The 14,231-nt window shown below is 38.1% G+C and overlaps 1 protein-coding gene and 1 long non-coding RNA gene across 2 annotated transcripts; both read left to right on the top strand.

Annotated features, from left to right (window-relative positions):
• The first annotated feature begins 2,297 nt into the window (after positions 1-2,297).
• On the top strand, positions 2,298-8,348 carry LOC114557165 (uncharacterized). Its single transcript, XM_028580518.1, has 5 exons — positions 2,298-3,747; positions 4,308-5,241; positions 5,322-5,483; positions 5,577-5,669; positions 6,538-8,348. The coding sequence occupies exons 2-5, from the start codon at positions 4,324-4,326 to the stop codon at positions 6,790-6,792; spliced, it is 1,428 nt and encodes a 475-aa protein (XP_028436319.1). The 5' UTR covers positions 2,298-3,747; positions 4,308-4,323; the 3' UTR covers positions 6,793-8,348.
• A 1,384-nt stretch (positions 8,349-9,732) lies between these two features.
• On the top strand, positions 9,733-13,892 carry LOC114557487 (uncharacterized). Its single transcript, XR_003692803.1, has 5 exons — positions 9,733-11,809; positions 11,911-12,051; positions 12,404-12,572; positions 13,131-13,210; positions 13,329-13,892. It is a non-coding gene; the product is annotated as an uncharacterized LOC114557487 (long non-coding RNA).
• Positions 13,893-14,231: the final 339 nt, after the last annotated feature.

Raw genomic sequence — 14,231 nt, 5'->3', positions numbered from 1 at the left:
TGTTTTTGTCAGCCACATCTGACAGTTGGTAGCTACCGTGAAGCGGGCCTTTCGGATTTAGGAGAAGGCGAAACAAGGTCAGTGGTTGCATGCATTAATCCAATGTATTTTGTTAATTAGTTATAAAGAAATTAATTGCTGTTACGTTTTTAAACACAAGATAGTTTAGCGCAGCTTGTTAATGCAAGTGGTGGAGTTGAACCAAACTTCACATTAACTATCTAGCTAAGTGTTTAATATCGTTATCTAGCTAGTCCTACTTTTTACTTTCATGAAGAAGAAACACTTGAGCAGTTATATAGCTAGTTTTTTCTAACATTCACGCAAAACAGAAGCACATTCATTGCGCCTGGCAAAAAGTTTGCATGGCAGCGGTGGAGTTTTACAAGTAACGTTAACGTTAGTTTGCATTGTGTGTGGAGTGACCGTAATTAGCCGTGGCCCGTGCTTTTGTATGGGGGGCGTCGTTGTCGTGTCAGCAATTAGCCTTGGCCGCGCAGAATTGTTAATTCGCTGCTTCAACACAATCATCACGGTATGCTTAACATTATAAGGTGAAGTTTGTCGACTTTGTTCTTTAAAGTAACGTTATTCACGTACACTTGTAACGTTATTTCTATTCAGCTCCAATTTAACCTGCCACGTTAACGTTAGCCTCCTGGCGCCATCTTGGCTGTTTCTTTTGTTGGCCTAAACCGTGGGATTTGCAGTGAAATTATGAGCCGATATGCTCCGACGGTAGTGTATTACTATAATGCCTCGGTCTGTGAGCAGAGACGCTGCTGTTAAACAATGGAGCAAGTAACGTTAAAGATAACAACATTAATCGAGTTGACTCAGACATTATTCTAAGAGTGCAATTAAACAAAACTTGAACAAACTTTCACTTTCACTTTATGCACTATACACTCTTAGTTATTCCTTTAGGTATTAATCCCATTTATGCAGTATGTCTTAATAGCTTTAACTAGTATTCAATGTTGCTTTTTTTCACTGATTCTTGTATGCTCTTCCTCAAATGTAATTAATTAAATGTATAAAAGCACCTGCCAAATGAGTAAATGTAATGTATTTTCTGTGTTTCAGGTGCAGATGGTCCATTCATTTCAGTTAGGCTGCAACTGTGGATGAAGTGGAGTTGTAAGTTTTGCAATTTTGCCACTTATAATGAAAAAACAATAGTAAGTCATTACAAAGACAGTCATGGACGTGGAAGACGGGGCTTGAGCTGCATTTATCCAAACTGTCTGACAGTCCTCCAATCGCATGTGGATTTTGCAAAACATATAAAGGATCACAAAAAAGGATCAAATCCACTTGCTAAAATACGCTGTGAACTTTGTACGTTTTCAGCACCAACCAACATCAGTCAATATTTTCTTCATCTGAAGAGACATTTGAGAAAGCGAGAGACTGTGAAGTGCCCATTTGTGGCATGCTCTTTTAAGTCTAGGGTTTTCTCAACTTTTACTGCCCATAAAAGTCGGTCTCATCATGCTGCTACATTTGTCGATTTCAGACCTGACCTTGTTGTGAAATGTCATAGTCAGGCCTTTGTAAATGATGAAGATGATAATTTATTGTCACCAGATTTATTCTTTCCAGAACCTGAATTTCAGCCTGTACATAAGTCCATTCAGCGGCGGCTTGCATCCCTTTTACTTAGGCTGCAAGCAGTCCTTCATGTGTCAAAGTCAGCAATGGATGACTTAATTGATATTGGTAAATGTGCTGGACAAATAACTAGGCAGACGATTGAAAATATTTTGGCGGTGCATAATTGCACATCTGAGGAATTGGTATCATCATTGACTGAAGCATTACAGAGTTCAAACCCACTCACTTTGCTTTCAAGAGAGGGACCTCTAGGCACAGAATATAAAAGGCAATCATATTATAGACAAAACTTTTCTGTTATTGAACCTGTCGAATATGTTTTAAGTACACATAAAAGGTCTCATACTGTTGTTTATGTCCCTATTATAAAATTACTTTGTGAACTTCTCAAAAGAGAAGAAGTACTACATGTATTGAGAGTAAACAAACCAGTTGAACAGTCTGGCCACTACAGGTCATGTCTGGATGGTGACTACTTTAAAAGAAATCCAATACTCTCAGGTCAAGATGTTAGTTTATGCATAACCTTGTACATCGACGATTTCAAAATTTGTAATCCATTGGGCACCTCCAGAAAAAAACATAAAGTCTGTGGTGTGTATTGGACTCTTGCAAATTTGCCAAAAATATACAAGTCATCACTGTCATCAATCTACCTAGCCTTACTTTGCAAGACTGAACATATCAAGATGTATGGGTATAGTAGAGTTTTGGAGCCACTGATAAAAGATATTGAATATCTAGAAACAGTTGGTGTGTATGTTGAGAAACTTGCTTGTAATGTTAAAGGGACCATCTTGTATGTGGCTGCAGATAATTTGGCTGCACACTCCTTAGGTGGATTCCAAGAATCCTTTAATGTGGACAAGTTTTGTAGGTTTTGTCTGGTTAATCGTGAAGAAATACAGGCTTGTGATGTCAGAAGTGGTAACTTTGTTTTACAATCACCAGAGTTGTATGATAGAGCTGTAAATGTGTTGAAGCAGAGTGAAGTTGTGTCTGTGGATGGTGTGAAACGAGACTGTCCTCTTAACAGATTGAAAGGTTTTCATGCATGCCAAGGCTTTCCACTTGATTTTTTACATGATGTGCTGGAAGGCATTATACCCATAGAGCTAAGTCTGTGCCTTGCAGATTTTATTTCTAAGAAGTATTTCACATTGGATGAGCTTAATAAGGAAATAGAAGGCTTTCCTTTTAAATTCTCTGACAAGACAAACCGCCCTCAGAAAGTTTCATCAACTTTCCAACGGAACAAGACTCTAGGTGGTAATGGACATGAAAATTGGAGTCTTGTGCGTTTCCTTCCCCTCATCATCGGTCACAGTATTCCAGAAGGTGATCAAACATGGGAATTAGTTTTAGAGCTCAAAGACTTGGTGGAGTTATTGGCGACCCCATATTTCACTCCAGATTCACTTTGTTATTTACAATCTAAAATATCAGACCACAGACAATTGTTGCTGACAGTTTTCCCAAATAACAAGTTGCGCCCCAAACATCACTTTATTGAGCATTACCCATATTTCATTCAGAAGTTTGGACCTCCAGTTGAGTGTTGGACAATCAAGTTTGAGGCCAAACATTCTTTCTTTAAAAAGGTTGTGCGTGATGCCAACAATTTCAAAAACATTCTGCTTACCCTGGCTTCAAGACATCAACTTATGTTGGCACATTATCTTGAAATGCCAAGCCTTTTCAAGCCTGAGACTGAGACTGCAAAGGTGTCTGATGTGTGCCTGGATGTCTTAGACACTGCTGTCAGACAAGCTATCTGGAATAGATTTGGTGATGTTGGCACAGTTGGACTGACTCCTAACATCTTTCTGAATGGAACAAAGTATTCAAAGGGAATGATTCTGTCTGCAGGGAGCACAAGTGGACTACCAGACTTTGGAAGGATTTTGGAAATATGCATTGTGTTGGCTAATCACGTTTGCTTCATCATTGAACCTTTTACAACTTACTATATGGAGCATCTGCGGAGTTACCATCTTGTGAGGAAAAATCCTACTGGATGTCAGTTGGTGAAACCAGATGATCTCAATGACTACATTCCACTGGTGTCATACTTCATTCAGGGCTGCCTTTTGGTCACTCCAAAGACATTCTTGCTGAAATAAATCTGCTGTAAGTAATTGTACATTTTTACGAAGGCTGTGCAATTTTGAAAAACGTCTAATTGTGATAATTTTGACTGATGTTGCAATTAAGATGAATTGGGTTAGAGGGAATGATCATTTTTATATTTTACTTGGTGATATGATTTTTGCAAGGAACTCTAACACTGCAGAATATGATTTTTAGGTTAGGGCATGTTTAAAACATGACAATCTCTTCAATGTAGAATGGCATTTTCACACATTGTCCTTAACTATTGCACCTTCTGTGATTACAAAATTGTACTGGGATTGTGCTTTTTGTGGAACAATGGCTACTACATGGTGTGTGGATTTGGAGTTGGAACCACAGTGATTGTGATCTAAATGAATTTGCAGAAATAAATTGCACTCAAAATTTCACGAAAATAAAAGCTACTTTTAACTACAACTGTTAGTGCCTCATGGCAACCATTTTAATTCAGATGGCCCATTTCCCTGAGAATGAAATAAGTAATTTAAAATGTATCTGATATGAATAGTTTAGAGTAAACAATACACTTACAACTACATATTTTTCTCTCTCTTCAGGTATAACTGGTCTACAATGCTGCTGCGTATCATCGTATCAGAAAATGACATCAGACGTCTTTCAATTGAAGACGTCCCATCTAGTGTTGAGGAGCTGTACCAGGTGTTGCGAACAAAGCTTGGCCTGAGAGGTGGATTTATTTTGCAATTTGAGGATCCTGATTTCAATAATCAGTTGTGCAACCTAACAGACATCAAAGAACTTCCTCTGGGGAGGGCAACATTAAAAGTGTTGTTTACAGCTGATGACATCACAGATTCTACACTGGACACATGCAGCCTCCCTTGTCTTAGTAGTGGGGATTCTGTTGACTGGCCTGACCCCTTCCCGATTCCACAGTTCTCACATGATGTTGAACTCCAGCTGAAAGAAGCTAATTGTAGGTATGCTAAGGATGGATCTGTGATGGTGATTTCCAAAGGTTTAAAGACTGATATCCTTGACACACTGGCAGACTGTATGTCAAAGATAAGTGCTTATCCTGAAAGACATCACTATGAGAATGTAGCCAAAGCACTTGTGGAGAAGCATCCCAGTCTGAAGGAGCCAGGGTCTGGAAAGGGATGGTACTCATGGTTTCACAGCCTGAAGTTCAAGCTTGGAAACTATCGTCAAAAGTTAAGTGCAGCAGGATGCCCTGAGGTGGTAATAAACAAAAGAAAAGCAGGGGGTTCGAAAGGAAAATGTGTGAAGAAGTCAAAGAAGGGTGAGGTCCACTACTGTCCAGATCCACCTGAAGGACAGAGTGCTGAAAACATGGAGGAGAAGCGCAAGATGATGGAGGCTGAAATGCTGAAGAGAGACCCGGATCATCAGCTGATAGAAGACCTGATGGTTGCTACATTTTCTCAGCGCAGAAAAGAGATAATTGGAGATCAGCCACTCATCACAGAAGTCATTTCCAGATGGCCAGCACTGCTCCATGAGAGACAGGTAATCAGTCTGAGATTTTATGTCAGATACTGTACAGTTTTGTAGTTAGTTAGACTAATATTTTTTATCTGTGTCCTCAGATTAGGGCAGAGTTCAAGAGAATTGTCACCACAGACCTTGTGGAAACTTTTCTCGATGGACTTGATGGCCTGGTCCCAAGACTGCTGGAGTTGTACAAAGCAGCAACCAAGTCTAGAAAGAAGCAATCACTCAAGGACATTTTGGACTGCCTTCAGAAAGATGTAAGTGGAGAAACAGATGACCATAAAATTAGGCATAATTTATTATCTTTGATATAACATTTTCATCTTACTGCATGTTTCTTTTTGTTGTAGGACACAAATGAGAGGAGGAGGACTGCTGCTTTGCTTGGTCTGCCGCACTACATGTCAGGCGAAGATCCATCAACTGTCATCAGGATGTGTAATGTATGAGACCATTATTATTTTCTCTAATGCAAAACTGTGGATGTGTATATAAGTGAATCTTCTATTGTGCTACTGTTCTATCCCCAGGGTAGGTTTACAAGAAAATAATACTTTATAGAAAACCAATGATTGGAATGGGTTGAGTTAGATTTTAGTAGATGTGGTGGAGGGGGGAGAATAAGTGTCTCAGTAATGGCATTTTAATAAAAACAACAATGTTTTTCTTGAAAATCTACCATGTGGACTTGATAAAGTCCTGTATTTGAAGAATCACCCATCTACATTTGTCTTTCACTTTTGGCTAGGGTGTTTTTCTTTTTTTTTTTAAAGGTGAATTTCTATATTTCAATCTCCCTCCCCTTGAAGTTCTGAAAACAAATTTGGTGTTAATGATCGGGACTGTTGACTTCCCTGCTCTGTATTTGAGGATTATGATTGAGTTTTGAAATGGCCATGTATAGAGTAGCATCCTGCTTTACCGGAGCCTGCATTTTCAGGACCGCATTCTTAGGACCCTCGTTTTAGCTTGCCAAATTGTCAGTCACTAGGTAACTGTGTTATATAACCCCCCCCCCGAAGCCCCTTACCCTAACCATCACAGAGTATGTTCTTAAATCTAAGGCTAAGTCAGTGATTGTACAGGTCAACCGTTTACAGCTTCGCATATTGGCTGTGCCTGTTAACCTCCTTGTGTTTCTGTGCAAGACCCCCTCTATTTCACTAGGTAGCACTGTCACAAAAAACTAGGGTCCTAGAAATGTTGGTGGATCCTGAAAATGCAGCCTCCGGGGCTGCAGCTATTTAGTAATCTAAGTAAAGTCTATGTACTTGTAGATGAAACATTCACACACTATCTCTGCTTTTCAAGGCTCATGGAGAGACTCTGGATGAAGCCATGAAGGGGATGCAACTTGGCCTACTGATAGGCTATGAAGATGCAGAGCGGGATGCCTTTCCAAAGGAGATCTTCAACATCGCAGTTGTAGTTGAGGAGAAAATTGTACTTCACAACATTAAAGATGTGGCATGGAGCTATGCCATGCTTATGGGTGTCATTTACTGTGTCAATCTCGAGTACCCAGAAGCCATGAAGTATTCTTTTGAGTTCTCCAGAGAGTGGTGATGAAGATAAAACCAGATCAAGCATCTACCAGAGTACATGGGCTAAGAAACAGAATCCTGAGGTACAGATTGTAACACCTCTCTTTTTTTTCTGAAGTTTCTCATATAGAAAGCGTTTCTGTCAAAATGCATTGTATTTTATACACTTAAACATTTAGCGCTATTCTGTTAAAAAAAAAACAAGTTCATTTTGGACAAGTTAAAAAAAGTTAAAAAAGAACACTTAACTTTATTTTATTGGACTCAACTGTTCAGCGTTGTGATGTTAAAAGGGGAGAACTTAAGGCACCATAAACCGGCCTCGAGATTTTGTATCCTATTCAATCGAATGGGACTTTAGGAGGAGTTTTGTGCATTGGTTTTTATTCTCGTTATTACTACTTCACAGTGTTGCAGAATTCCAGACTACTTTTGCTGTCTTTTTTTGTTTTGTACACTAAGTTAACTTTAAGCACAGACTGCCAGCATTTAAGGGACTGATATTGGCCCAGTTCATTTTGTTGGACTGATGATGTGATTGTCTCACCTGTTTTCTGCTCAGGCAGACAATTTTTATTCAACATAGACTGCATGTTTAATAAATGTTAAATGCCTTATTTTATGCAAACAGCAGTCTCAGGATTTAAAGCACGGTTATAGACCAACTTCATTTTGGACTGATTAGAGCTGATGGTCTCAAATGTTCTGTCCCCAGGCAGGTTTTTTTTTCTTTATTACATGCTTTTGAATCTTAAATGTGAACAATCCAAGGATTTATAGAATCTAATTTTGATTGAATGCTTGTGGTAAAAGTTTGTTGGGTCGACTTCTCTCTGCTTAGGCAACTGTGTGATGTTAACTTGTTTAATGAGGTTTGATGCACACAGGTCCTTAATGGGATACTCACAGATGTGGAAAAAATGTTGGTACCCTTATGTTAAGAGTAGTGTTTCCTTTAGGATTTTTTTTTGTAGCAGTGGGGGCAGGTCTGTGCCGCTGACAGGGCTTGGAGTGGAGCCGCACTTCCACGATGGCGTGGTGAGGGTCCCTGCATGTTGGATGAAAGCATTTTTTTTTTGACAGTTTATTGGTGCCGTGGCAGTGGAGGTTTTGCCGTGGCAGTGGAGGTTTTGCCGTGGCGGGCCAACAGGGTCAGCATAGACGAAGGTGGAGGTGGCTACAATAGGAAAATTGATGACAAATTGCTGAGATTGATTATCCTTACTCTTTGGTTATCATTCGTATTATCAGTCTCTTTGATTTATCATCAATTTTCCTCTTCTCCCTATGATCAAATTATTTCCAAATTCAGAAGCAATGTCTGATTTTCATCAGTTAATTTTTATTTATTATTACTTTGTCAGTTTCAAGTGATTTCAGAGATTGTTGTGGGTTTTTCTCTTAACGGAAGGGTACCAGCAATTTTGTCCATGTCTATGTAATTTTGAATCTGGGCCCTATTTCACCACATTAGACAACTACAGATAATAATTTCACAAAGTATGTCTTCTAAGATAAATATTTTATTTACATTGACTTTCAGGCTTGTCTCATCATTCATGTACAAGTGTATTTGAAGAAGGCTTTAATGGAGATTTAAATAAATGTTTTTGAATAGCTTTTCATCATTCAGTGTGATCTTTTAGTGAATTTGCTATTAGTTGAGATACGGTACAAACCTTAGTCTGCTTAATTTCAAAGTATAAATTCAGTTGCTGCCTTAAAAAAATTAGTACACCTAACTTGAAAAGACATTTGGTATGAATACAGTTAGTTGAAATGGTGTAGAATTGTATATTTGTTTAACAAGAGGAAGCAAGTCTCCTTGAATAAACAATGTAAAATAGATGTTTTTTTTAACTCACACTATCAAGTTCAAACAATAAATTATCATAAATTAAACATCTATTCTAACTTACCTTCGTGAGTTCAAATAGTATAGAATTGTATTTTGGCTTGACAAGAGGAAGCAAGTTTCCTTGAGTGGACAATGTAATATTGATAGTTGTTTTAACTCACAGTATCAAGTTCAAATAATAAATGATCATTAATTAAACATATTCTATAACTTAACTTTGTGAGTTAAAACAACACTATTCTTAATGTTGGCTTTACTCGCATTTTTAAGGCAGCAATTGAACTTAAATTGTTAAGTAGAACCACCCTGATAATTTTTACAGTGTACAAAGTGACTTAAAGCAAAAGAAAGAACAAATTTGTACCATTTGAAGGGGTACATGCAGCATTGAAGTAATTGTAGTATTATAGGCCTATTAGCAGTTATAGTTGAGGTATTTAGAACTATTATTATTATTATTATTATTGTTATATTGTTGTTGTTAGCCTCTTATTATTGGCATCATTTCTACAAAGACTGCATTTATGCTAAGTTTTAGCTCAATGTGAAACATGAGACTACTTTGTTCTACAAATCTGTTGAATTCTCAGCTCAGTTTTGGATTTACAGCCTCATTTGAACGTGGTGTTTTGTTGTGAGCTCAGTCAGTTTGGAAAAGCCCGGCTCACACAAGTATGTGGAGGCAAAAGGAAGGAGAAGTTTTAAGGCCGTATCCGGATGTCCCTCATCAGTGCCACCCAGAAGATCACAAGAGAACAAGTGGCAAAAAGATGCTTTAACCTGCCATCACTGTTCAGCTTAATAAATTGTCCCTGCATTTCTGAAGACAGACAGAGCATTTCCTGTGCAGATAAATGGGTTCCATTACCCACCTGAACTGTCTTCTAAAATCACTGTAAATCACGGTTCAGTCAGCTCTTATTAAACGGTTGCTAAAACGGTTACTGTAAACAACCTAGTAATAGTTCAGGAAATAAACACACAGTAACATAAAATGTGATTATTTACTGAAAACAAATCCTAATTCTTCCGCCGAAATATAGTTCCCCAAGATAGCACACTGGTTGCCCAGCAACAGCGGCGCACTAATACCAGAGACGTCAAACTAGTGCTGCTGAGCAGGACAGACAGGAGTCCGTTCATCATTCAGTATGTCGCTCAGGGGTCTGTCCACAGAGGAACTTTTACAGAAGTTGGTGGTGGAAGGAGGAATCGAAATTTCAGAGGAGGCTCCGAAATTTAAAGGTAGGTAAAGTTTGAACTTCATAACTATCACCAAAGACGAAAATGTAGTTAGCTAACATCAGAGCTATCAGTAGCTAGCTAGTTAGCTAAGTTTGTTCTGATATCACAAACGTTAATTCACTTAACTGTAAGCTATACAATACTGTCTCTTGAACTGCCAAAAACGTAGTAAGTAAATGTAGTTATGAAAATATTAGTTAGCTCACATAATTAAGTCAGCAAACGTTATTAGCCATGCTAATGTCAAGCTAGCAAAGGTACACGGTCTCCCGCTCAAAGCTCCAACAAACAAAAGAAATCACCAACGCCCGCGAAAACACTCTGAAGTATACAAGTTATTATTTGGTATTTATCTTATTCACTTGTGTTTATCTAACTTGGTGTTTATTTATTCATGTTTCCATTTTTATTACAGCAAAACATGAAAATCACAGTTTAATACTGTGGTAAAAACAAATGTAAAAGGAAAAAAAAAACTTTTGTCACATTTAATCTTTTGAATTGGCTTAATTAATTTTCTCTCCAAGTAGCAGCCTTTTATCTGCCGCTTAACGCATCACACAGCAGAAAATGTGCGGGGATATTAGTGCTGAGTGGGTTAAGATAGTTCACGCAACACATCCTGGTTTTTAATAATTAGTCAGTAAACTCAGCATTGTCTGAAGCAGGCTTGAAACTGTGCACTTTTATTTACAGTGAAAAACATTTTGCATCCGTTGCGTCACTGTGTTTTCACTTAAAGTCGGACCCCAACTGCGGGACACCTGCTGTACTCTGACTGTTTACACACGGTAAAGTTCTCCGTCGCTACGACGGATTTCCGTCATTCAGAGTTCGCAGAGGCGACTTGTCTACATTGATGTTATGACATCAATGTAGATCGGAGGAGAATAAAAAAGTGTTGGCTGATTTTTATTGATTGAGATTGTCACACTCTACAGCCAATAGACTTGTTTACAGCGTGTGCGCGCCTGACCAATGACAAAGCTAAAGTTTAGCTGCTTAGCTAGCAAGGACTCGTCGCGCTGCTACGTTATCAATTAGTTTTTGACTTTAGTCAACACGTGATAACTCGTCTGACACGGAGAGTAACCTGTTGTGGGCTACATGTGTGAAATAACAACTAGCTATAGTCTGGACTTTGTCTGGGGTGTGTCTGTGTAAACGGCTTCATTCAGCATCTCTCCCTCCCCTCTGGCTCCGTGAGTTACCATGGTTACAGGAACGGCCCGAAACTTTATAATGATGATCAATAAGAAGTGTTTGGTTAGTTTGACTGTACAAAATCATGAATGTAGCCTGATTGTAGCTTGATGCTGAAATCTTGTATTCTAACATATAGAACAAATGTAAAGCCTCAGAGCTTTGGTTATTAACAGGATGTTAGTGATGACAGAAAGGTGATAACTCGCCATCAGACTGAGGAGGCTGCAAAAGTTGCTGTTTGTATGATGTATTTTTCTGTTAAACAATAAGAGGCTCACTTTAAACAATATTAATAATAATTAGTGATGATGATGAGAAGAAGTAGAAAAATAACGTACTAAAAAGTTCTGTACTTCGTTGATTATTTGAAAGAGTAAAACAGTTGCTGGAGATATAACGTTAATAACAAGACAGCTGCTGAGATATGATTATATACAGAGTTTTTTTTTAAATGTATTTACAAACCACATCACAGCGAGTTGCAAAAAGTTTTTTTTTTTTTTTTTTATGAATTGTGTCAGTCACTATCTGTATGTCCAGAGTTTCAGTGCTTCTTTTAATAGATTTTTCATTTACATTTCTGACAATGATGTGGATGGAGAGACCGTAGACTGCAGACTCACAGAAAATATACACTTCACACACCGCTACAAGAAGGTCACACTTACTTTGGAAGTGGTCAACCCAGAACAACAAACGTGTGAAGCTCCTATGTCCCAGCAAACCAGAGGTAATAATGCTATTTTTATCACCATTTCTCTTTCTCTTTTTATCTTGCATTGAGGTGGTGTTGTCCTAATCTGATAAAGCTGTTCTTCTGCTGTTTTGCAGTTTGGAATCTAGTTGCCACAGACTGCCTGCAGTCATTTCCATTCCACAATTCCTACAAGATGTCCAGAGCCGCTTAGATGCTAAAGAACCGGTCCACAAGAACCAGAAGGCTCTGTATGACATGCTGTCGCAGTGTACAATGTAAGTGTTCCTTTCCAAATATCATACCGTAATATCATAAATCGTTTTTTAGAGATAAAAACATAATATGTATAGTTTTTATAATTTTCCACCAGATGCACGCATGCAAACTTGTCACATTGTCACCCCGGTACACACCCACACGATAACACATGCACGGAGTGAACCAGGTGCAGTGAAGATAACATTTTACTCGAGTTGATGACAACTACACTTGTGCACTTTAAAGCAATTAAACCTTTGCAAGTAAATACCAATACATACATCAAAGTGTTGACAAAGGTTGGTTATATACTTAATACTTAAATAAAATATGCCTTTCTGTCCCCTATTTTTCTTTTTAAAATCTCAGTTGTGCAATGAGGTTGATGCCATGCGCCCCTCTCCAGTCAACATATGCCACCGCATCAGTGAGAACTTCACATCTATTCTCCCAAATATGCTGAAACTTGTCAAGGATTCGCCACTGAAAAAACTCTACATGGAAGCAAGAGAGGATGCCTTGGCTGAGGATATTAAAGGTACTGATTTGAGCACATACAACTAGTTAATTTTGAGGCAAGGACCCTATTGTTCTTGTGTTTTTTAATTATTCTACTGCCTCTGCGCCTCAATTTGACCCCCTAAACCTGCTCAATAACTCACCAAATTTGGCAGGCACATCAGGTCTGGCGAAAAATCCCGCCCAACGCTGCTTGCAGCTTTAATACTCATTTTGTTTTTGAGATGTTACATTTTTAAATTTAAGTATCAAGGTTTATAAAATAGTTCAAATTAGGCACCATTTTCTCCCATGGAATTTTTGCTCAATCCCATCCTCACTAATAATACTGCTAGAGGGCTGTTATCTAGTGTGTTAATCTGTTTGTGGCACATAGTGGGTGTATAATGCAACATTATCTTAATTATGTTTAATTTGTTTATTTCTTACATTAATTTTAAAAGCTAATACATTTTAGTTTGTTAATGTACTGAACCTGAAGTAACATGCTGTAGCCTGTCTATGGGAATTTGCAGGTTATTAGTATCAACCAACATTCGTTGAAATGCATTAAAATTGTAAAATCTGTATGACCTAGGAATTGACTTCAGGGGAGGACTCCTCCTCTTGCCATCCATATTCAAGGAGAAGATTGAGGATTTCATTATCCTTGGACAAGTAAATACCTTGTGTCCTGCATAGCCACTAGCCATAAGTTAATGTTCTTTTAGATCACTGTGCACACTTTATCATATCGATCTTGTTATGTGTGCTAACAATTTTTTCTCTTATGTAGAATTATCCTCAAACTCCATATCCAACCGTTCAACTGAAAGCACAAGGGTTGAAATATGCCCTCTCCAGACAGTGCCAGAGTGTGGTTTTTCTTCAACATGGCATATCCTGGATACTTGAAAAAGACACTGACCTTTCTCCAGAGGCGCATCGCAAACATCACGGGGGATGGAGACAAATCTCTGCCGGTAACTGTAACTCGAATTGTCAGCCTTCTTCACTGATCATGCCTGGAATGCAGTAGTTTCATTCTCAAGTGTACCGAAAAAAGTAATCTCTCCCTCTCTGTCCAACATGATATTGTTGATGACCTACATTTTTTATTGTGTTTTTTCAAAGATCTGTCAATGGTGTCAAATATGCCCTTGAGGATGTTTTTGTAGTAGGTCATGTACACACTGAAGCCACCCCTTTTATTCTTGAAAATTAAGTCCATTCTGAACGTTGAGACTTGTTGGGTGTTGTGTGGAAAACTGTTATATCCTTAATCTTATTATTACAATCACTTCCATGCTTACCATGTCACAGTTGACAATGACTGGATTCTGCTCAGTCCAGGAAATGAGTAGACCTTCAAGCTCTCGACACATATTTAGTTGATGATAGACTGTATGTTTCCTTGAGGTATTCTGTTTAAATATGTTCTATCTAAATATGTGTGTTACTTTCAGGTTTTCTGCCTTATGGTTAATGTGACTGCAATCTTTACATCTTGTTATGTTATGCATTGACATTGATTCATTTTATATGTAACTATATTGAATTGGTGAATTAACATTTTTACAACTTAAATGCTGCCATGTTTATGTGAAAACATATTTTCATTGATGTTAATAAATGGTAAAGAAGCAATTATTGTGTAGACAATTCTGGTACATTTTTGTCTCCTTAAAGTCCAGAATAG

This window comes from Perca flavescens, chromosome 1, assembly GCF_004354835.1.
Source record: "Perca flavescens isolate YP-PL-M2 chromosome 1, PFLA_1.0, whole genome shotgun sequence".
NCBI lineage: Eukaryota > Metazoa > Chordata > Actinopteri > Perciformes > Percidae > Perca > Perca flavescens.
The sequence above is the reverse complement of the archived record's forward strand: the minus strand, read 5'-3'. Positions and strand labels throughout refer to the sequence as shown.